Source organism: Entelurus aequoreus, linkage group LG20 (genome assembly GCF_033978785.1).
Source record: "Entelurus aequoreus isolate RoL-2023_Sb linkage group LG20, RoL_Eaeq_v1.1, whole genome shotgun sequence".
In the NCBI taxonomy this organism is placed as follows: Eukaryota; Metazoa; Chordata; class Actinopteri; order Syngnathiformes; family Syngnathidae; genus Entelurus; species Entelurus aequoreus.
This window is the reverse complement of record NC_084750.1, coordinates 19,108,210-19,133,533: the sequence shown is the minus strand read 5'-3', so window position 1 is coordinate 19,133,533 and position 25,324 is coordinate 19,108,210. Positions and strand designations below refer to the sequence as shown.

Genomic DNA, 25,324 nt, shown 5'->3' with positions numbered 1-25,324 from the left:
GCAAAATTTTTTTTTATCTGGGGAGTAACGTTTATTCTGAATTTAGCAGCTCAAAGGAAGCACATGTGCTGGAAGATACAACAATCCTAATGAGATCGGACATTGCGAGTGTTGCACTGTATTATACTCTTATTTAGAATATTTAGCAACATTTTTTTTATCTGGGGAGTGACGATTATTCTGAATTTAGCAGCTCAAAGCAAGCGCAGGTGCTGGAAGATACAACAATCCCAATGAGATCGGACATTGCGAGTGTTGCACTGTTTCATACTCTTATTTAGAATATTTAGCAACATTTTTTTTATCTGGGGAGTCACAATTATTCTGAATTTAGCAGCTCAAAGCGAGCACAGGTGCTGGAAGATACAACAATCCCAATGAGATCGGACATTGCGAGTGCTGCACTGTTTTATACTCTTATTTAGAATATTTAGCAACATTTATTTTTATCTGGGGAGTGACGATTATTCTGAATTTAGCAGCTCAAAGCAAGCGCAGGTGCTGGAAGATACAACAATCCCAATGAGATCGGACATTGCGAGTGTTGCACTGTTTTATACTCTTATTTAGAATATTTAGCAAAAAATTGTTTATCTGGGGAGTGACGATTATTCTGACTTTAGCAGCTCAAAGCGAGCACAGGTGCTGGAAGATACAAAAATCCCAATGAGATCGGACATTGCGAGTGCTGCACTGTTTTATACTCTTATTTAGAAACATTTTTTTTAATCTGGGGAGTGACGATTATTCTGAATTTAGCAGCTCAAAGCGAGCACAGGTGCTGGAAGATACAACAATCCCAATGAGATCGGACATTGCGAGTGTTGCACGGTTTTATACTCTTATTTAGAATATTTAGCAAAAACATTTTTTATCTGGGGAGTGACGATTATTCTGAATTTAGCAGCTCAACGCGAGCGCAGGTGCTGAAAGATACAACAATCCCAATTAGATCGGACATTGCGAGTGTTGCACTGTTTTATACTCTTATTTAGAATATTTAGCAAAAAAAATGTTTTATCTGGGGAGTGACGATTATTCTGAATTTAGCAGCTCAAAGCGAGCACAGGTGCTGAAAGGTACAACAATCCCAATGAGATCAGGCATTGCGAGTGTTGCACTGTTTTATACTCTTATTTAGAATATTTGGCAAAAATTTTTTTATTTGGGGAGTGACAATTATTCTGAATTTAGCAGCTCAAAGCGAGCGCAGGTGCTGAAAGATACAACAATCCCAATGAGATCGGACATTGCGAGTGTTTCACTGTTTTATACTCTTATTTAGAATATTTAGCAACATTTTTTTTTATCTGGGGAGTGACGATTATTCTGAATTTAGCAGCTCAAAGCAAGCACTTCTGCTGAAAGATACAACAATCGCAATGAGATCGGACATTGCAATATTTGATCTTTTATTGATACATATTAGTGCGCAATGTGTAGTATTTATTACTAATTTTCTTTTTCATTACGTTTTACTTCTGTAATTGTATATAAAAACCGAGATTGCAACAACGTAATTTCCCCAGTGTCTATCCTATCCTATCCTAGATTGTATCCCCATTAGCTGCATTGTTAGCCGCCTCTTACTAGTGGTTTTTCACTATTTAGAAGGAGCAGAAATGGCAAAGACATGTATTCCAACACAAGTAACACCACATCCAATGAGAGCCAATACTTTTTACGACCTGTTTATTACTGTGTGTGTGTGTAGATGGCTGCAGCACAGTTGTACGCCACTAATGAAGTGCCGGTTGCCCATAGTGATCTGCGATGTAACTCAACACACTTGCAACGATCAATATCAGAGCCGCAAACAACAGCGATGGAGGGGTCTGATAAAGTCAGACTGAGTAAGACCAGATCCCAGACGATGATAGGCCTGTTGGGACTGGATGGTTTGGGCTGCTTACCAGAATTCTCCAAACATGCCGGGAAGGTTTATGCTTCTGGAAAGTTTGATTGTTGGTTTTAGAGTTTATCTTCATCACCGGCATACCACCGGAATCTGTTTCTTGACTTTCGCTGTGCTGCTCCAGACCCGTTACTGCAGCTCTGGGAGGGATGCAAGCATCAAGGGGAGGATCAAATTGTAATAATTGAAGTTTCAGATTTTGGGGTTGTTTTGTGGTAGGAATTTACACAACTCTGTGTAGAATAACAAATAGCATGCTGTGTTATTTCCTTTTGTTTGATATATCTTTGTATGCACTTGCTTTTATTGCTTTTGTGGCTATTATATTACAATCCTTTTTCTGTGTGGTCTGTCAGTCACGACAAAAATATTTCAATGACTAATGACTAGGAAATGAGTAATTAAAAAAACAAATATAAATGATTATATCCATATTCTTAATTTTTTTAAAGTTATTTTATTATTTAAAATTATATATATATATATATATATATATATATATATATATATAGATACACACATATACATATGCATATATATATACATATATGTATACATATATATGCATATACTGTACATATATACACATATATGCATATACATATATACATATATGTACATATACATATATATACAGATATACATATATACACACATATATACATACATATACACATATACATGTATGTATATATACACACACACACATATATATATATATATAAAATAAATATATAAGTAAAATACAATAAAAATAAATATATTAAAAATAAACCAAAACAAGACAAAAACAATAAAATAAAATACTATGAATAAGATCAAAAATACTATTTAAAATCAATAAATAAAATACAACAAAAAAGATTTAAATAAAATAAAATAACATAAATATGAAATAAAACACAAAATAATAAATATAAACCAAATAAATCAATACAACATAACAAAAAAAAGAAATAACATTAAAAAAAAAAAAATCAATGAAATAAAACAAAACAAAAAATCCAAAAGAACAAAATAAAATGAAAGACAATAAAACAAAAATAAATAAATACAATGGACCAAAAATAGTAAAAAAAAAAATAATAAAGCAAAATAAATAATGCAACAAAACTAAATAAATAGGAAAAAATAAAACAAAAAGGAAATACAATAAAACTTTAACATTTAATAAAAACAAAAAAAGAAACAAAACAACACACAATGTAAGGTAAAATAAATCCATTCAATATACCTAAAACTTGTTTGAATCGAAGAAACTGAACATAATCCAACATCATAACCATGCTCATTATGAACAGTGACCCATGTTTAATCAACAATCAAACTGCTCAAAAAAGATGCGTTTGAAAGGGACTAGTTTTCATTTCTATTGTTTCCGTAACATTGATAATCATCATCATCTTAGCAATAAAACAATATACACCCTAACTTATACAGTTAAGGTGTGTATTACAGTTAGAGTGAATTTTCAGAAGCCATTTAAATATGAAAGTGTTATTGGAATTCCTGTGAAGTAAAGATCCACAAATAACGTTTTTGAAAAATTAAAAAAGATAAAACACATTGCTCGGTCCTAATTGTTGTGAACCCACCATCACAGCATATCTGTGCCCTCAGGTGACGTATAAGACACCACATCCTCCCACGGGCCAGAACATGAAGGAACTTGTCTTCTTTGTGAAGGAAAAACTCCCCACTAAATATTTCTAGAAAAAAAAAAAAGGCTTGTTTTTCATTGAACTTACGTGTCCTGGAGCAGTATGGACGTCAGTGTGGGCTTCCCAGCTCTCAATGTGTCAGACGCCTGCAATCACATGAAGACCACAATACATTACCTAGGACATTTGACCACTTCTGACAATGAAACTGCATTGTTCTGTCTTACAACATTACGTAAACACCACATCACCGATTTCATGAGTCTTATTCCATGAGTTTTATTCCATGAGTCTTATTTCTAACCCCACGAACCAGGAAGTAGTCTGATAAACTAAACTATGGAACTTAACAAGTTTAGGATTTATTTTTCATTTCTCTATTTGAGTCACATCCCTAATTAACACTTCAACTCTCAACTTTGTGATTTTTGAGGATTTTTTTTTTTTGCTCCAAAATACAAAATTCTACATTTCCATGGATAGGCTACATTTAAGTAACTTCTTAATAAAATTGTACTTGTCAGAATAGTTTTTTTTGGCATTATTATTTTTACTTTTATTTGAGCATTTTTGTGAAGAAGAAACACTACTTTTACTTTGATACATTATGTTTTTTATTCCGATCGCTACATTTATTTACCGTATTTTTCTGACTATAAGTCGCATTTTTTTTCATAGTTTGGCCGGGGGTGCGACTTATACTCAGGACTTATGTGTGAAATTAACACATTACTGTAAAATATCGAATAATATTATTTAGCTCAATCACGTAAGAGACTAGACGTATAAGATTTCATGGGATTTAGCGATTAGGAGTGACAGATTGTTTGGTAAACGTATAGCATGTTCTATATGTTATAGTATTTGAATAACTCTTACCATAATATGTTACGTTAACATACCAGGCACGTTCTCGGTTGGTTATTTATGCCTCATATAACGTACACTTATTCAGCCTGTTGTTCACTATTCTTTATTTATTTTAAATTGCCTTTCAAATGTCTATTTTTGGTGTTGGGTTTTATCAAATAAATTTCCCCCAAAAATGCGACTTATACTCCAGTGCGACTTATATATGTTTTTTTCCTTCTTTATTATGCATTTTCGGCAGGTGCGACTTATACTCCAGAGCGACTTATACTCCGAAAAATAGGGTATATCATCATTATATTCATTTATTTAGAGATGGCGAGAGTAGCCAACAATGTAGCATTACTTTATAGTAGGGTTGTACGGTATACCGGTACTAGTATAGTATCGCGGTACTAATGAATCAAAAACGGTACTATACTCACGTCGTGACATTGCTGGTTTTACGAGCAGAGGAGCATGTTCGGCAGCGCACAATCACAGAGTACTTACAAGCAGACGCAGTGTGTAGACAGAAAAGGGAGAACGGACGCATTTTTGGCCTAAAAACTGACAATAAAGGTGAAGTTATAACACTGAAACGCCCTCAGGAAGTGTTAGAATAATTATGCGTAAGTTATCACACAACTCTCACGCTTAAGTTGTGCTGAAGTTGTACTTTTCTATCCGTGCAAAGGGATAACTTGCAATCCAAAGATTGCGAGTCGTCTCGTATCAGTGTTTGTGTCCAGAACCGGTCTGCTGACTGCCAAGGGCGAACATCGAGTGCCGTGACGCAGACAGAGCAGATACAGGGCGATATCACGAGTGTCAGCACATTTGCATTTCATGAATAGTCCTACAGTAAAATGTGTCTAACTGCGGCTGCTGAGATTACCCCCCTTCCTTCAGAGGCAGCCTCAGTGATGTAACCAGGGACCTCCCAAATAAATATAGGCGCACGTGGGACTGTTACCTTAGAGCGTAGGTTGGTTCTGTGACTAAGAGTACAGCCCAAAACGTCTCTCCTCATTGAGCCAAATTGAACTCTGTCTCTGCATGATTCCTTGCTTCTTGTCATCAGTGTTTGAACCTGACAGGAAGAGGTGCTTTAAGACATGGCTAGCTAGCTAGCGGCGAACGTCCATACGCAGTCTGCAGTGTTTTAGCTACTTCTAAATCACTAATCCTCGTCTCCATGGCGACAAATAAAGTGAGTTTCTTACATGTATCATCCCTGCAGGACGAGGAATAGCTAAACATGCTTCACTACACACCGTAATAGAATGCAATAGCTCACCGGTGTCACAATGTAAACAAATGCCATGGGTGGATCTACACCTGACATCCACTGTAATGATACCAAGTACAATAGCGTATCTAGTGGATATTACTATGATTACATCAATATTTTTTCATTTTTTTAAAAACTCAGGAAATATGTCCCTGGACACATGAGAATTTTGCATATGACCAAAGTATGATTCTGTAGCTACTTGGTATCGGATCGATACCAAAATTGTGGTATCATCCAAAACTAATGTAAAGTATCAAACAACAGAAGAATAAGTGATTATTACATTTTAACAGAAGTGTAGATAGAACATGTCGAAACAGAACGTAAGCAGATATTAACAGTAAATGAACAAGTAGATTAATCACTCATTTTCTACAGCTTGTCCTTCATAGTGTTGACAAAATAATAGGTGTATAAATGACACAATATGTTACTGCATACATCAGCAGACTAATTAGGAACCTTTGTTTGTTTACTTACTACTAAAAGACAAGTTGTCTAGTATGTTCACTATTTAATTAAAGGACAAAGTTGCAATAATAAACATATGTTTAATATACCCTAAGATTTTTTGTTAAAATAAAGCCAATAATGCCATTTTTTGTGGTACCCCTTTATTAGAAAAAGTATCGAAATACATTTTGGTACCGGTACCATAATATTGGTATCGGAACAACCCTAGTTTGCTGTCATTGTATGTACATTTGATTTGCACTGCAAAATCACAATTTATGTTTCAATGTATTCCATTCTATTTCAAACCAACTATCTACATTGTATTCTATTTGAATAATGATGCACAGTACATACCATCATGGTCAAGACGTTCATAAGGCCGCACCCTAAACCCAATGTCGCTGCCCTAAAAAAACTGTACTAAAAAATATATTATTGCATTGATTTGGTTGGGACCTCATTTTAGAAAGACATATATACTGTATATACCGTAATTTTCGGAGTATAAGTCGCTCCGTAGTATAAGTTGCACCTGCCGAAAATGCATAATAAAGAAGGAAAAAAACATGTATAAGTTGCACCTGATTTTTTGGGGAAATTTATTTGATAAAAGCCAACACCAAGAATAGACATTTGAAAGGCAATTTAAAATAAATAAAGAATAGTGAACAACAGGCTGAATAAGTGTACGTTATATGAGGCATAAATAACCAACTGAGAACGTGCCTGTTATGTTAATTTAACATATTATGGTAAGAGTCATTCAAATAACTATAACATATAGAACATGCTATACGTTTACCAAACAATCTGTCACTCCTAATCGCTAAATCCCATGAAATCTTATACGTCTAGTCTCTTACGTGAATGAGCTAAATAATATTTTATATTTTACGCTAATGTGTTAATCATTTCACACATAAGTCGCTCCTGAGTATAAGTCGCACCCCCGGCCAAACTATGAAAAAAATGTGACTTATAGTCAGAAAAATACGGTACTGTATCTGCCAGTCTAGTTCCATTTATATTTTATTTAAGGACAAAATTGCAATAATAAACATATGTTTAATGTACCCTAAGATTTTTTTTGTTAAAATAAAGCCAATAATGACATTTTTGTGGTCCCCCTTTATTTAGAAAAGTATCGAAATACATTTTGATACCAGTACCAAAGTATTGGTACTGGTACAACCCTAGAGTAAACATGTTGCGGTAAGTTGTAGATGTTTTTTTTTTATAATATTTTAGCTGTGCCTATGCTAACATTAGCGCTGTTATAACATCATAAGTGCATATTTTGTAGTACATGCTGTACTAGTGTCTCTCTACAAGTACCATTCAAAAATAACTCCAAAACAAAGCCGAAGTTACTCACCAGTTACTCAGTACTTTTCACTAGATACTTCATTAGTGTTGCAGTAAGAGTATAACTTCGGCTAGTTGTAACGTTGTTTTTGCAAAAGAAACCAGATGAAAAATACAATAAACAAGAGTTGTAAAGAAGGATGAATAATAGCTGCGGGTGTGTTGGAGATGTTAGTTGTGGTCCAGCCTGTGATGTGAAGCCATTTTTATGTCAAAGCAGTGAGAGATCAAACCACGTGCACCACTTCAAACACTCTGTGGTTCACGCTGGGATTGTCAACACCTGCTTTTACACAGCCGGCACAGGTGAGTCCCGATAAACTTCTCACATGAGCTTGTTCTCCTTGTAAAAAGGGGGTTTCCAGTGCCTGGCGAAATCAACCTCGACTTAAAAAGTGTCCTTGCAAAGAAACATCGTCGGACTGTGAGGTGGCTTTTAGTTTCTCTGTGTATTCATGGCTGATGTCCAGGGAGGAGGGGCGACCAGGCGGTCATTTTGTAACGATACCAATATTTTGGTACCGGTACTAAAATTATTTCAATACTTTTCTAAATAAAGGGGACCACAAAAAATTGCATTATTGGCTTTATTTTAACAAAAAATCTTAGGGTACATTAAACATATGTTTACTATTGCAATTAAGTCCTTAAATAAAATAGTGAACATACTAGACAACTTGTCTTTTAGCAGTAAGTAAGCAAACATAGGCTCCTAATTTAGCTGCTGACGTATGCAGTAACATATTGTGTCATTTATCTTTCTATTATTGTGTCAACATTATTAAACTAAAATGCGCAAACATTCCGCAGAAATCAATGGTAAACTTTTACAACTGTGCCATCAGCAGTGTCCTCACTTACGGCTTTTTAGTGTGGTTTGCTAGCTGCACTAACGCGAACCAACAGGCCCTCCAGCGAGTGGTTAAAGGCCTACTGAAAGCCACTACTACCGACCACGCAGTCTGATAGTTTATATATCAATGATGAAATCTTAACATTGCAACACATGCCAATACGGCCGGGTTAACTTATAAAGTGACATTTAAAATTTCCCGGGAAATATCCGGCTGAAACGTCGCGGTATGATGACGTATGCGTGTGACGAAGTCAGAGTAACGGAAGTTATGGTACCCCGTAGAATCCTATACAAAAAGCTCTGTTTTCATTTCATAATTCCACAGTATTCTGGACATCTTTTGCAATTTGTTTAATGAACAATGAAGGCTGCAAAGAAGACAGTTGTAGGTGGGATCGGTGTATTAGCAGCGGACTACAGCAACACAACCAGGAGGACTTTGTTGGAGCGCTAGCCGCCGACCTCACCTTGACTTCCTACGTCTCCGGGCCGCCAAACGCATCGGGTGAAGTCCTTCGTCCTTCTGCCGATCGCTGGAACGCAGGTGAGCACGGGTGTTGATGAGCAAATGAGGGCTGGCTGGCGTAGGTGGAGAGCTAATGTTTTTAGCATAGCTCTGTGCGGTCCGGTTGCTAAGTTAGCTTCAATGGCGTCGTTAGCACAGCATTGTTAACCTTCGCCAGCCTGGAAAGCATTAACCGTGTATTTACATGTCCACGGTTTAATAGTATTGTTGATTTTCTATCTATCCTTCTAGTCAGGGGTTTATTTTTTTTGTTTCTATATGCAGTTAAAGCACGATGCTATCACGTTAGCTCGTAGCTAAAGCATTTCGCCGATGTATTGTCGTGGAGATAAAAGGCACTGAATGTCCATTTCGCGTTCTCGACTCTCATTTTCAAGAGGATATAGTATCCGAGGTGGTTTAAAATACAAATCCGTGATCCAAAATAGAAAAGGAGAGTGTGGAATCCAATGAGCCAGCTTGTACCTAAGTTACGGTCAGAGCGAAAAAAGATACGTCCATCACTACCTCTCAAGTCCTTCACTGTAACATTCCTCATCTACGAATCTTTCATCCTCGCTCAAATTAATGGGGTAATCATCACTTTCTCGGTCCGAATATCTCTCGCTCCATTGTGAACAATGGGGAATTGTGAGGAATTCTAGGTCCTGTGACGTCACGCTACTTCCGGTACAGGCAAGGCTTTTTTTTATCAGCGAGCAAAAGTTGCGAACTTTATCGTCGATTTTCTCTACTAAATCCTTTCAGCAAAAATATGGCAATATCGCGAAATGATCAAGTATGACACATAGAATGGATCTGCTATTCCCGTTTAAATGAATAAAAATCATTTCAGTAGGCCTTTAAAGCGGCGGGGAAAATGACAAAGACGATACTCCCAGAGATGAGTGCCATGTACACAACTCGCTGCCTAAAGCGAGTACACAACATCCTGAAGGACAGATACCACCCAGCACATGGCCTCTTCAACCTGCTACCCTCTGGAAGGAGGTATAGATCGATTCGCGCCAGGACCACCAGAATGTCTCACAGTCTGTATCCCCAGGCTGTGAGACTGCTAAATGAACAGCCTGCCCCTTTGCTGCCCCGGACCATCTTATTACCTCACTCTTCACCACCTCAATAATTGTGCTCTGGACGTTGCATTGCTGCAACATCGACGTAACACCCATCAGACATCTGACTGTTCCCACCCCCACACCCCTCTATTCGCAATCTTGACAATGCTAAACTGTAGACCAGGGGTCACCAACCTTTTTGAAACCAAGAGCTACTTCTTGGGTACTGATTAATGCGAAGGGCTACCAGTTTGATACACACTTAAATAAATTGCCAGAAATAGCCAATTTGCTCAATTTACCTTTAACTCTATGTTATTATTAATAATTAATGACATTTACACTTAATTGAACGGTTTAAAAGAGGAGAAAACACGAAACAAATGACAATTCAATTTTGAAACATAGTTTATCTTCAATTTCGACTCTTTAAAATTCAAAATTCTACCGAAAAAAAGAAGAGAAAAACTAGCTCATTCGAATCTTTTTGAAAAAATTTAAAAAATAATTTATGGAACATCATTAGTAATTTTTCCTGATTAAGATTAATTTTAGAATTTTGATTACATGTTTTAAATAGGTTAAAATCCAATCCACACTTTGTTAGAATATATAACAAATTGGACCAAGCTATGTTTCTAACAAAGACAAATCATTATTTCTTCTAGATTTTCCAGAACAAAATTTTTAAAAGAAATTCAAAAGACTTTGAAATAAGATTTAAATTTGATTCTACAGATTTTCTAGATTTGCCAGAATATTTTTTTTGCATTTTAATCATAATAAGTTTGAAGAAATATTTCACAAATATTCTTCGTCGAAAAAACAGAAGCTAAAATGAAGAATTAAATTAAAATGTATTTATTATTCTTTACAATAAAAAAAATTAATTTACTTGAACATTGATTTAAATTGTCAGGAAAGAAGAGGAAGGAATTCAAAAGGTAAAAAGGTATATCAATCAATCAATCAATCAATCAATGTTTATTTATATAGCCCTAAATCACAAGTGTCTCAAAGGGCTGTACAAGCCACAACGACATCCTCGGTACAGAGCCCACATGTGTTTAAAAATCCTAAAATCATTTTTAAGGTTGTATTTTTTCTCTAAAATTGTCTTTCTGAAAGTTATAAGAAACAAAGTAAAAAAATTAATGAACTTATTTAAACAAGTGAAGACCAATTCTTTAAAATATTTTCTTGGATTTTCAAATTCTATTTGAGTTTTGTCTCTCTTAGAATTAAGAATGTCGGGTAAAGCGAGACCAGCTTGCTAGTAAATAAATACAATTTAAAAAATAGAGGCAGCTCACTGGTAAGTGCTGCTATTTGAGCTATTTTTAGAACAGGCCAGCGGGCTACTCATCTGGTCCTTACGGGCTACCTGGTGCCCGCGGGCACCGCGTTGGTGACCCCTGATGTAGACTATGGTCAACCTGCACTTCAATGCAGTTTATATGCCGCTAGACCAGGGGTCGGCACCCCAAAATGTTGAAAGAGCCATATTGGACCAAAAATACAAAAACAAAACTGTCTGGAGTCGCAAAAAATTAAAAGCCATATTACATGTGTCATGAGATATACATTTAATTAAGAGGACTTAAAGGAAACTAAATGAGCTCAAATATAGCTACAAATGAGGCATAATGATGCAATATGTACATATCGCTAGCCTAAATAGCATGTTAGCATCGATTAGCTTGCGGTCATGCAGTGACCAAATATGTCTGATTAGCACTCCACACAAGTCAATAACATCAACAAAACTCACCTTTGTGCACTCACGCACAGCGTTGAAAGTGTGGTGGACAAAATGAGACAGAAGAAGAAGTGGCATAAAACACGTCCTAGAAAGTCGGAGAAAGTTATACATGTAAACAAACTATACGGTGAGTTCAAGGACCGCCAAAATAAGTAGGACAAAACGGCGCTCGCCAAATACTCGAATCAGTGAAGCATGTTTAATATAAACAGTGTGCTTTATAACAATTAGTGAGGTTTGTGTCATGTTTGTCCTCCTACAGAAACCATACTAAAACAAAAAAATCGATTTTTTTTCCCCTCATCTTTTTCCATTCTTCATACATTTTTGAAAAATCTCCAGAGAGCCACTAGGGCGGCGCTAAAGAGCCGCATGCGGCTCTAGAGCCGCGGGTTGCCGACCCCCGCGCTAGACAAAGCTCAAACAAAATCTCGTTGACATGTATGACTTAAAGGCCTACTGAAAGCCACTACTACCGACCACGCAGTCTGATAGTTTATATATCAATGATGAAATCTTAACATTATAACACATGCCAATACGGCCGGGTTAACTTATAAAGTGACATTTTAAATTTTCCGCTAAACTTCCGGTTCGAAACGCCTCTGAGGATGACGTATGCGCGTGACGTAGCCCGGCGAACACGGGTATGCCTTCCACATTGAAGCCAATACGAAAAAGCTCTGTTTTCATTTCATAATTCCACAGTATTCTGGACATCTGTGTTGGTGAATCTGTTGCAATCATGTTCATTGCATTATGGAGAAGGAAGCTGAGCAAGCAAAGAAGAAAGTTGTCGGTGCGAAATGGACGTATTTTTCGAACGCAGTCAGCAACAACAGTACACAGCCGGCGCTTCTTTGTTTACATTCCCGAAAGATGCAGTCAAGATGGAAGAACTCGGATAACAGAGACTCTAACCAGGAGGACTTTTGACTTCGATACAAAGACGCCTGTAGAGAACTGGGACAACACAGACTCTTACCAGGATTACTTTGATTTGGATGACAAAGACGCAGACGTGCTACTGTGAGTATGCAGCTTTGGCTTCTAAACATTTGATCGCTTGACCGTATGTGCGCAACTTTTTTTTGCGTATGTACGTAACTTTTTAAAAATATATAAGCTTTATGAACCTTGGGTTAGGTGAACGGTCTTTTGGGCAGAGTGATTGTGTGTGTTGATCAGGTGTTTGAATTGTATTGGCGTGTTCTATGGAGCTAGGAGCTAGCAAAGGAGCTAGGAGCTAGCATAACAAACACGCAGGTGTTTTTATGCAGGATTAATTTGTGGCATATTAAATATAAGCCTGGTTGTGTTGTGGCTAATAGAGTATATATATGTCTTGTGTTTATTTACTGTTGTAATCATTCCCAGCTGAATATCAGGTACCGTGAGTATGCAGCCTTGGCTGCTAAACATTTGAGAGCTTGACCGTATGTGCGCGTCACGTACGTAACTTTTTAAAAATATATAAGCTTTATGAACCTTGGGTTAGGTCAGGGGTCGGCAACCTTTACCACTCAAAGAGCCATTTTGGCAAGTTTCACACATTAAAGAAAGTAATGGGAGCCACAAAAATGTTTTTAAAATTTAAAATGAAAAACACCGCATACAAAGTTTACATGCTTTGTGCTATGTTAACCAGGGGTCTCCGACACACGCACCGGCACGCACTTTAATGTGGGAATTGGATATTAGTGCAGCCCGCGAGTTTTGGATGAATGTCGCTTGCGTCACACTTGCCAACCCTCTCATTTTTCCCGGGAGACTCCCGAATACCAGAGCGTGATGACACTGCATTTGGCGCCCTCTACAGTCTGCCCTATCAGTGCACCTGCTCGGCCACAAGTGGAATGCAGCTTTAGCTTGCTCACGTAAGAGACAGCAAGGCTACTAACTCAGCAGCCACACATCTTACACTGACGGTACCATTACCCAGAATCCCATGCAGCCCTAACTCTTCCGCTCAACCAACCACGAAGAGGGGGGGGGGGTTGATGTGTGGGGGGATTTGGTGGTAGCGGGGTGTATAATGTAGACCGGAAGAGTTAGGACTGCATGGGATTCTGGGTAATGGTTGTGTTGTGTTTATGTTGTGTTACAGTGGGATGTTCTCCAGAAATGTGTTTTTCATTCTTTTTTGGTGTGGGTTCACAGTGTGGCGCATATTTGTAACGTAACAATGTTGAAGTTGTTTGATACGGCTACCGTCAGTGTAAGCTGTGTGGCTGATGAATAACTATGCTTTGCTGTCTCCTGTGTGTGCAAGTGATAACAACATACAACATGTGGCTGGCCTGGCATGCTGTAAGCAAATAGAGGACAATTACTGCAGTGCAATTAGGGCATGCCCTTTATATAGTAATTAGAGTGTTAACAGGATTATTTTTCCCTGGGAGTAGTCTATGAGAGACACTGACATCCATAGGTCTCCTGGGAAAATCGAGGGGGTCGGCATGCATGTAGCTGAGCCGCATCAGAGTGGTCAAGGAGCCGCATGCGGCTCCGGAGCCGCGGGTTGCCGACCCCTGGGTTAGGTGAACGGTCTTTTGGGCTGAGTGATTGTGTGTGTTGATCAGGTGTTTGAATTGTATTGGCGTGTTCTATGGAGCTAGGAGCTAGCAAAGGAGCTAGGAGCTAGCATAACAAACACGCAGGTGTTTTTATGCAGGATTAATTTGTGGCATATTAAATGTAAGCCTGGTTGTGTTGTGGCTAATAGAGTATATATATGTCTTGTGTTTATTTACTGTTGTAGTCATTCCCAGCTGAATATCAGGTCACCCCCGGCTCTCACAGCATCTTCCCTATCTGAATAGCTTCAACTCCCCACTAGTCCTTCACTTGCACTTTACTCATCCACAAATCTTTCATCCTCGCTCAAATTAATGGGGAAATTGTCGCTTTCTCGGTCCGAATCTCTCTCACTTCATGCGGCCATCATTGTAAACAATAGGGAACTTTGCGTATATGTTCAACTGACTACGTCACGCTACTTCCGGTAGGGGCAAGCCTTTTTTTTATCAGATACTAAAAGTTGCAATCTTTATCGTCGTTCTATACTAAATCCTTTCAGCAAAAATATGGCAATATCGCGAAATGATCAAGTATGACACATAGAATAGATCTGCTATCCCCGTTTAAATAAAAAAAAATCATTTCAGTAGGCCTTTAAGTGTTATTATGACAATGACAATAAAGAATTGATTGATTGGTGCCTCGTCTGAGCTGCTGTGACTTAGATGACCACGGTAACTAAATACATTACCATAGTAACTAGTATATCATGCAAAAGCACAGATTCCAACCATTGAAATACTTTGTATAGTTCAAAGACTTACGGTCATTTGAAAACATCACTGCACATCATAATGGAAGCTACACTTTCCATCTTAAAGATCTAAAAAAATTATTTGGGAATGTCCGGCGGGCCAGATTGAAAAGCTTAACGGGCCGCATGTGGCCCCCGGGCCTTAATTAGCCCAGATTTGGGTTGGAGATTGTCATGACTGCCACAAGTGGTGGAAAAGTGTATTACAACTGAGTATCACTGCGGCCTATAAGGACCACAGCAGAGAAACAGATATCTTTTGGTGGCCCTCAGGGCCCGACATTGGAGTGTTTTTAATGTTATCGGATTATCGCTGTGACGTGGTAGGTCCTAATAGGCACCCCTGGTTCTTTCGCTTTCTTTTTACTGCGACATACCACATTTGTTTGGCGAGTATTTATGAGTTTCCACATCCTGAACAATAGACCAAATATAGATACAAAGACAAAAACACTTGCATGTCTTTCTCCGAGAGTTGAATGTTTGCACTTTGAGTCAGCTCCACTCAGCCGGTTGGTTCCAGTTATTAAAGTGCTCTTGACTGTGACGAGGATGTCAGCCAGATGAAGGGGGAAAGAGGGCTTTTTTTTCTTCAGCCATGACTCACCTGGGTCAAGGCTATCTGCCCAAGGGGTGGGGGAGTCGAGACAAAAACTCGCTGCGAGACTGATTGGCAAGGAGAGGAAAAAACACAGGAGGTGATGAAAAGGTTGAAGGGGACATGTCTCACCTTACAGATTGTGTTGCAGCCAGGTACACAAAGGCACAATATGTTCAATGGCAGAATAAAACATTGCATGTCTGCACAATGCCAACATGGTTATGTTTGATATGAGAGGAGGAAAAAAAAATGCAGCTTATGGGGGAAAAAAAAATCCTAAGTAATGACCTCACCTATTTGATGTAGACTCTGTGACAAATTATATATAAACTGTATATGCATATATGTATATATATACACAACATTTATTATTTTGTTGTTCTGTTGACGTCATAGCAAAAAACACTAATTCCAGGCAATTGCAAAGACAAGCGGGGTAAGATTGCCACCTGCTGGCCAATTTGAGGTATGCACCACTACATGAAAGCAAGTCAAATTCTACCTGGTATTACATTTTTAGAACAAGGGAGACAGTTTATAGGTGTCCTTACTGAAATGTGTTATCATGATTGCACTGGTGCTGATGTTAACAGTGGGAAAAAAGGAGCTACCGGTACCTAATTGTGATGTTTTATTATTATCTCATATACAGTACAGGCCACAAGTTTGGACACACCTTCTCATTCAATGTGTTTTCTTTATTTTCATGACTATTTACATTGTAGATTGTCACATCAAAAATATGAATGAACACATGTGGAGTTATGCACTTAACAATAAAAGGTGAAAAAACTGAAAACATGTTTTATATTCTAGTTTCTTCAAAATAGCCAACCTTTGCTCTGATTACTTTTTCGCACACTCTTGGCATTCTCTCGATGAGCTTCAAGAGGTAGTCACCTGAAATGGTTTTCCAACAGTCTCGAACCTCTTGAAGCTCATCGAGAGAATGCCAAGAGTGGCGCATTATGAAGCGTAAAAGAGGACAACGGAGCAACTTAAACAACTTAAAGGCCTGAAAGCCACTACTACCGACCACGCAGTCTGATAGTTTATATATCAATGATGAAATCTTAACATTGCAACACATGCCAATACGGCCGGGTTAACTTATAAAGTGCAATTTTAAATTTCCCGCTAAATATCCGGCTGAAACGTCTCGGTATGATGACGTATGCGCGTGACGTCAATCGTTGAAACGGAAGTATTCGGACACCATTGAAGTCAATACGAAATAGCTCTGTTTTCATCTCATTATTCCACAGTATTCTGGACATCTGACATCTGTGTTGGTGAATCTGTTGCAATTTGTTCATTGCATTATGGAGAAAGAAGCTGAGCAAGCAAAGAAGAAAGTTGTCGGTGCAAAGCGTCTATTTTGCGAGGGAAGTCAGCAGCAACACGTACACAGCCGGCGCTTCTTTGTTTACATTCTCGAAAGATGCAGTCAAGATCGAAGAACTCGGACAACAGAGACTCTAACCAGGAGGACTTTGATTTGGATACACAGACGCGATACCGTGAGTACATAGCTGCGCTTCCAAACATTTGATCGCTTGCTATAACTAGCTCGAGCTAGTAGCTAGTAGCTAGGAGCTAGGAGCTAGCATAACAAACACCTAGGTGTTTGTGGCATATTAAATATAAGCCTGGTTGTGTTGTGGCTAATAGAGTATATATATGTCTTGTGTTTATTTACTGTTGTAGTCATTCCCAGCTGAATATCAGGTCACCCCCGCGCGCTTCCAAACATTTGATAACTTGCCCGTACGTGCGTGTCATGTACGTAACTTTGGTTAAATATATAAGCTTTATGAACCTTGGGTTAGGTGAACGGTTCTTTGGGCTGAGTGAGTGTGTGTGTTGTGCAGGTGTTTGAATTGTATTGGCGGGTTATATATACGGGATCCCGTCCATATTACCCGCTCAAGCTATAACTAGCTCGAGCTAGTAGCTAGTAGCTAGGAGCTAGCATAACAAACACCTAGGTGTTTGTTATGCGGGATTAATTTGTGGCATATTAAATATAAGCCTGGTTGTGTTGTGGCTAATAGAGTATATATATGTCTTGTGTTTATTTACTGTTGTAGTCATTCCCAGCTGAATATCAGATCACCCCCGGCTCTCACAGCATCTTCCCTATCTGAATCGCTTCCACTCCCCACTAGTCCTTCACTTGCACTTTCCTCATTTACAAATCTTTCATCCTCGCTCAAATTAATGGGGAAATCGTCGCTTTCTCGGTCCGAATCTCTCTCACTTCTGGCGGCCATCATTGTAAACAATAGGGAACTTTGCGTATATGTTCAACTGACTACGTCACGCTACTTCCGGTAGGGGCAAGCCTTTTTTTTATCAGATACCAAAAGTTGCAATCTTTATCGTCGTTGTTCTATACTAAATCCTTTCAGCAAAAATATGGCAATATCGCGAAATGATCAAGTATGACACATAGAATAGATCTGCTATCCCCGTTTAAATAAAAAAATTTCATTTCAGTAGGCCTTTAAGCTGTACATCAAGCAAGAATGGGAAAGAATTCCACCGGAAACGCTTCAAAAATGTGTCTCCTCAGTTCCCAAACGTTTACTGAGTGTTGTTAAAAGGAAAGGCCATGTAACACAGTGGTAAAAATGCCCCTGTGACAACTTTTTTGCAATGTGATGCTGCCATTAAATTCGAAGTTAATGATTATTTGCAACAAAAATAATAAGTTTCTCAGTTCAAACTAAAAATCTATTGTCTTTGCAGTCTATTCAATTGGAAATAAGTTGAAAAGGATTAGCAAATCATTGCATTCTGTTTTTATTTACCATTTACCCAACGTGCCAACTTCACTGGTTTAATTAATTGGCTTGACATGAATGAGTCTGTAATAGGCATGTCAACTGTCTATTAAAAAATTATGTTTGTTTCTTGTGTAGACAAAGCAGGAAAAACAACATATAACAATATAGCAATTCCTCATTGCTCAAACAGGATAATGTTTTCCTCCTGCATAGCTCAGACCTACTTCCTGTTCCTGTCTATGGCGCTAAGCCTTTTGGGTAACGCCATACATAAACATTTACTTCCAAGTTTACATTTATTAATATTTATTTGACTTTTATTTATCCAGGATTAACTAATTTATAACAGATTGTAATTTTCAATGCTGACCTAGAAAAGAGGCAGCATTTACATGTTAGAGATGTTGATGTGTGATGACAATTGTCTCTCATTTACTAACAAAAAATTCAGCTATACATCGCTCTCAACTGTTCACAAATGCTCTTGAAGTGCAGGAGTAAATGGGTTGGAACTTAAATGGATAAGAGGGACAAAAACTTATAAAGTGTAAAACATACACAGAGAATGTCTGCAACGTGTAGACAACAAATAGATATAATTCATTAAAGATTACTAGTATTAATATTGATTTTTTGTTACAGTACAGTAATTTGAGTAAAATGAGCTCAGAGTATGTGCTTTTGCTGCCAAGTGTCTACTTTTAAGTATGTGCAATATAAAACAAGTAAAACATCAATACAGTATTTGTTTTCAAAATGTATGTTGCAATAACATGCTTTTTGATGTTAATGTTAAAAGAAACACTTAAAACATTGAAAACTAATTCATAAAATTATATAGCGATTATTATTAAAACCTTATCAAGCGTAAAACATACCCAGAGAATGCCTGCAACGTGTAGACCACGGGTCACCAACGCGGTGCCCGCGGGCACCAGGTAGCAAGGACCAGATGAGTCGCCCGCTGGCCTGTTCTAAAAATAGCTCAAATAGCAGCACTTACCAGTGAGCTGCCTCTATTTTTTAAATTGTATTTATTTACTAGCAAGCTGGTCTCGCTTTGCCCGACATTCTTAATTCTAAGAGAGACAAAACTCAAATAGAATTTGAAAATCCAAGAAAATATTTTAAAGAATTGGTCTTCACTTGTTTAAATAAGTTCATTAATTTTTTTACTTTGCTTCTTATAACTTTCAGAAAGACAATTTTAGAGAAAAAATACAACCTTAAAAATGATTTTAGGATTTTTAAACACATGTGGGCTCTGTACCGAGGATCTCGTTGTGGCTTGTACAGCCCTTTGAGACACTTGTGATTTAGGGCTATATAAATAAACATTGATTGATTGATTGATTGATTGATTGATATACCTTTTTACCTTTTGAATTCCTTCCTCTTCTTTCCTGACAATTTAAATCAATGTTCAAGTAAATTAATTTTTTTTATTGTAAAGAATAATAAATCAATTTTAATTTAATTCTTCATTTTAGCTTCTGTTTTTTCGACGAAGAATATTTGTGAAATATTTCTTCAAACTTATTATGATTACAATTCAAAAAAATTATTCTGGCAAATCTAGAAAATCTGTAGAATCAAATTTAAATCTTATTTCAAAGTCTTTTGAATTTCTTTTAAAATTTTTGTTCTGGAAAATCTAGAAGAAATAATGATTTGTCTTTGTTAGAAATATAGCTTGGTCCAATTTGTTATATATTCTAACAAAGTGTGGATTGGATTTTAACCCATTTAAAACATGTCATCAAAATTCTAAAATTAATCTTAATCAGGAAAAATTACTAACGATGTTCCATAAATTCTTTTTTTATTTTTTTCAAAAAGATTCGAATTAGCTAGTTTTTCTCTTCTTTTTTTCGGTAGAATTTTGAATTTTAAAGAGTCGAAATTGAAGATAAACTATGTTTCAAAATTTAATTGTCATTTGTTTCGTGTTTTCTCCTCTTTAAAACCGTTCAATTAAGTGTAAATATAATTAATTATTAATAATAACATAGAGTTAAAGGTAAATTGAGCAAATTGGCTATTTCTGGCAATTTATTTAAGTGTGTATCAAACTGGTAGCCCTTCGCATTGATCAGTACCCAAGAAGTAGCTCTTGGTTTCATAAAGGTTGGTGACCCCTGGTGTAGACAATAGATGCAATGAGGAAGATTTTGGCGGTGTTTCTTTCTGTACTCACAATGATTACTAGTAATCATTATGACTTGTTGTTACAGTACAGTAATTTAAGTAAAATGAGCTCAGAGTATGTGCTTTTGCTGCCAAGTGTCTACTTTTAAGTATGTGCAGTATAAAACAAGTAAAACATCAATACAGTATTTGTTTTCAAATGTATGTTGCAATAACATGCTTTTGTATGTTAATGTTAAAAGGAACACTTAAAACATTGAAAACCAATTCATAAAATTATATAGTGATTCTTTATTATTAAAACCTTATCAAGCGTAAAACATACACAGAGAATGTCTGCAACGGGTAGACAACAAATAGATATAATTAATTAATGATTACTAGTATTAATTATGACTTGTTATTACAGTACAGTAATTTGAGTAAAATGAGCTGAGCGTATGTGCTGTTGATGCCAAGTGTCTACTTTTAAGTATGTGCAGTATAAAACAAGTAAAACATCAATACAGTATTTGTTTTCAAATGTATGTTGCAATAACATGCTTTTGGATGTTAATGTTAAAAGAAACACTTAAAACATAGAAAACATCCATCCATCCATTTTCTACCGCTTGTCCCTTTTGGGGTCGCGGAGGGTGCTGGAGCCTATCTCAGCTACATTCGGGCGGAAGGCGGGGTACACCCTGGACAAGTCGCCACCTCATCACAGGGCCAACACAGATAGACAGACAACAGAAAACAAATTTATAAAATTATAAGGTGATTCTTTATTATTAAAAAATGCACCAAAACATTGCAACTTGTGCCGCAACTTTCTGAAAAATCTGACGTGAATTCAGGCATATTAGGCAGCGACGATCACAGAAAAAGCCAGCAAAATCCTGAAGGTACTGATAGTGTGTACAATTGTTGTTCAAATTGGAATTACTGGACTCAGTCTGCTTGATGTTTTCTTTAAGCAACACACCAATAACCCAGCTAATAAAAACTGCATTGCCATAATTGTTTTGCACTTACGCCTGCTTCAAAAATGGTAATACTACTAAAACATTGCCAAATGTCATCATCTCTCTTTGTAAAAGCACCAGACAAAGTATGGTGACAGACAACTTTGTACTATATCGATACAAGTGAATGCTTTTAGAAACATCAACATACAAATAGGGTTGTCCCGATACCAATATTTTGGTACCGGTACCAAAATTATTCGATACTATTCTAAATAAAGGGGACCACACATTTTTTTTTTTATTGGCTTTATTTTAACAAAAAATCTTAGGGTACATTAAACATACGTTTCTTATTGCAAGTTTGTCCTTAAATAAAATAGTGAATATACAAGACAACTTGTCTTTTAGTAGTAAGTAAGAAAACAAAGGCTCCTAATTAGTCTGCCGACGTATGCAGTAACATATTGTGTCATTTATCTACCTATTATTTTGTCTACATTATTAAGGACAAGTGGTAGAAAATGAATTATTAATGTACTTGTTCATTTACTGTTAATATCTGCTTATTTTCTCTTTTAACATGTTCTATCTACACTTCTGTTAAAATACATTATTACATTACATTTGGATGGTACCACAAATTTGGGTATCAATCCGATACCAAGTAGTTACAGGATCATACATTGGTCATGTTCAAAGTCCTCATGTGTCCAGGGACATATATACTGAGTTAAAAAAATAACGAAAGAAGATGTGATGCCAAAAAATATTGACGTAATCATAGTAGTGACAACTAGATACGCTACTGTACTTGGTATAATTACAGTGTATGTTAGGTGTAGATCCACCAATGGCGTTTGTGTACATTTTGACACCGGTGAGCTACGGTGTGTAGTGAAGCATGTTTAGCTATTCCTCGTCCTGCAGGGATGATACTTGTAAGAAACGTACTTTATTTGTCGCCATGGAGGCGATGATTAGTGATTTAGAAGTAGCTAAAACACTGCCGACTGGGGCTGGACTTTAGCCGCTAGCTAGCTAGCCATGTCTTAAAGCACCTCTTCCGGCGGATCGGTACTTCTCAGAAGCGGTATAGTACCGAATATGATTCCTTTAGTATCTCGGTACTATACTAATACCGGTATACCGTACAACTCTACATACAAACATTCACGTATGCATTTATTAAAAGTAGGACTGTACCTGGGTTTTGTCCTTCAGTGCTCATTGTAGCCATGGTCTGATGGTCCCTCACACCTCCCTTGTCCTTAAATACCTTTAGACCACAATGTCATTCAGTTAGGTTTTTAACATTGTATTAAAACACCTATAAAAACATAACATGTTATCACCATTCCTTTAAGTTGAATGTAAATAATACAATTAATTAATTTACTACCATTTACACATCAATAAACAATCACCTAACTTCCATGTCAGCCAGGAGTATTATTGGTCAAAACTCCCATATATATATGTATGTAAAGGCAATTAAAATTAAATAGAGACAGAAAGAATTTGTTAATCCTGATGAACAGGTTTCTATCTTTTGCTGAAGGTACTGTAGAAATAGTACCAACAGTATAATGTTGTGTGGTATTCAGGTGAATAATGCAAGAATGTCTATGTGAAAGTACTATGATTATCATACATGGTACGTAATGAACATATTCATTTAACTGTTTAGCGTAAACTAAATCAATTCCAAAAAGCATGCATGGATGTGTGATCACACAACACCATACCGAACACGGAACAACCGTTGCTAACAATGGCAACAATTTCAGTGCATCCTGAGTCGAGCAACAGACAAGAATTCAGAACTGGACTGGAATAACTGGTAACAAGGCATCAACGTCATAAAAGTAAGGGTTTAGAACGAAGTTTGTTTATTCATTTGGATTTGTATTAGCAACAACAGAGGCTGTTGCCATTCTTCCTTAAGAATGGCAACAGGCTGGCTATCACCAGCCTTAAAAACTGGGGTAACTCTTGCAGTCGTCCATGTAAATAGTAATTTACCCCGATTTGTAGAAACATTTATCAAATGTGCAATAGGACTTGCTAGCACCTCTTTATGAATTCTAAAGAAATTGTATTTTTTGCTTTTGAACTTTTTAGAGAGCATATTTTTAAAACCTCAGAGATAGTTATGTTTTTTTGTAAATCAAAAAGTTCATATTATGATTTTTACTACATTTAAATCATTTCCTTGTGGTCTGCATAACATGTTATGGTGGTTCTTTGGTTAAAATTTTGCAAAGATTATGTTTTACAGACTGTTTTCAAGTGACCGTCTCTTCAGGATGCACCGCTTTGTTGGCGGTCTTGTTTACGTGGCTCCACATTTCTACAGCGTCTTCTCCCCACCATCTTTGTTGTAGTTTTTAGTGCTTCCATAGCGAGTCTACTAACAGATGAAGTTAGAATGATGTCCTACTTTGTGTTAGAAGTTACAGCAGTGGAGGATGCATGTGCATGTACGAGCTAGTCTGCCTCACAAGAGGATAGTGCAAAAGAAGGAGCTTATTGACTTCAACCTCAGAGTACAATGGCAGACCCGTGCAGAGCAGTTTGGGTAAATTTATACCATAAATGGCTAATCTGCTGACGTACCAATAGGTAAGAAAAGTTGGTTTTGAGTAATTGGCAGAGGTGTGGACTCGAGTCACATGACTTGGACTCGAGTCAGACTCGAGTCATGAATTTGATGACTTTAGACTCGACTTGACAAAATGTAAAGAGACTTGCAACTCGACTTAGACTTTAACATCAATGACTTGTGACTTCACTTGGACTTGAGCCTTTTGACTTGACATGACTTTTCCCAAAACCCAAACCTTAAAAAGTTATTTGGGAGCGCTCCGTATCTTTCATTTTATACGTCTGTGTCTATAAGCGTGTGTGCTGCTTGTCAGCACAACAGCCAATCAAATTAAATCTACGTTGTTTTCATCCCACAGCTCTCATCCAATCCAATTGCAGGACAACCACCGAACATGAGTTGTCAAACAATGCGGCAGTGAGAAACAATTATGCCAAAGTTGGTTTCGTTCGGGTATAAAAACTACGACTTGGTCAACAAAAAACGAATTGCCGTATGCAAATCACGCAGTTCGAATATTACAGACGGAGACGCAACAACTTCCAACTTCGTTCGACATTTGAAGTTGCCCAAAGAAGGGTAAGTTTTGAATGTAAGATAACGTTTATTGGCTAAGTAACATGACTTTTATTTGCTGTGTAGTTAAATAAGTGAGGCTGTAAACTCACTGCTAACGTTATAACCATAGACATCTTATAAGTAGACGCAGCATCGAGCGCTACTGCCTACTGGCGCAGACGAGACGCGGAGCCGCCATCTTGGAGTGGTGATCCGCTCCACTCAGTGCAATTCATTTGGCAGGAGCAATGAACTGTCAGCAAATTTAATTCATCTTACCTCACTGAATACCACTCATTTTCACGCGCTTTTTTGTCATACGTGTAGCTATGATAACGGACACATGTTTTATTATTCATAGTTTGCTTAACAGTAATATAATATTCTTATACGCTATAAATGACCAGACGTCCGAGATCAAAACTGGGAATATAATCCCAGAGAAGGGGGAAAAAAACGGTCAGCTATTTTTAAATTGAAGAAACAATATGATTAGGTTATATATACATGCGTATATCCTACATAAACAATGTATGAATACATTAGATATCTATATATTTTAGGGACCTATAGACTGTAACTCTGTTGCTGCAG

At 37.1% G+C, this 25,324-nt stretch overlaps 1 protein-coding gene across 3 annotated transcripts in view; it reads right to left on the bottom strand.

The window, feature by feature from the left end:
* Window positions 1-25,324, bottom strand: part of LOC133636001 (up-regulator of cell proliferation-like) — a 112,515-nt gene that overhangs the window by 40,375 nt on the left and 46,816 nt on the right. For 2 of the 3 annotated variants that reach the window (XM_062029571.1, XM_062029572.1), the window contains exons 3-4: window positions 3,664-3,722; window positions 1,914-2,055 (exon numbers count right to left, since the gene is read on the bottom strand). In XM_062029571.1, coding sequence (XP_061885555.1) covers window positions 1,914-2,055; window positions 3,664-3,722 — 201 coding nt within the window. Of the gene's footprint in view, window positions 1-1,693; window positions 2,056-3,663; window positions 3,723-25,324 lie in introns of those variants that run through there. The other variant, XM_062029570.1, reaches the window with a different exon arrangement.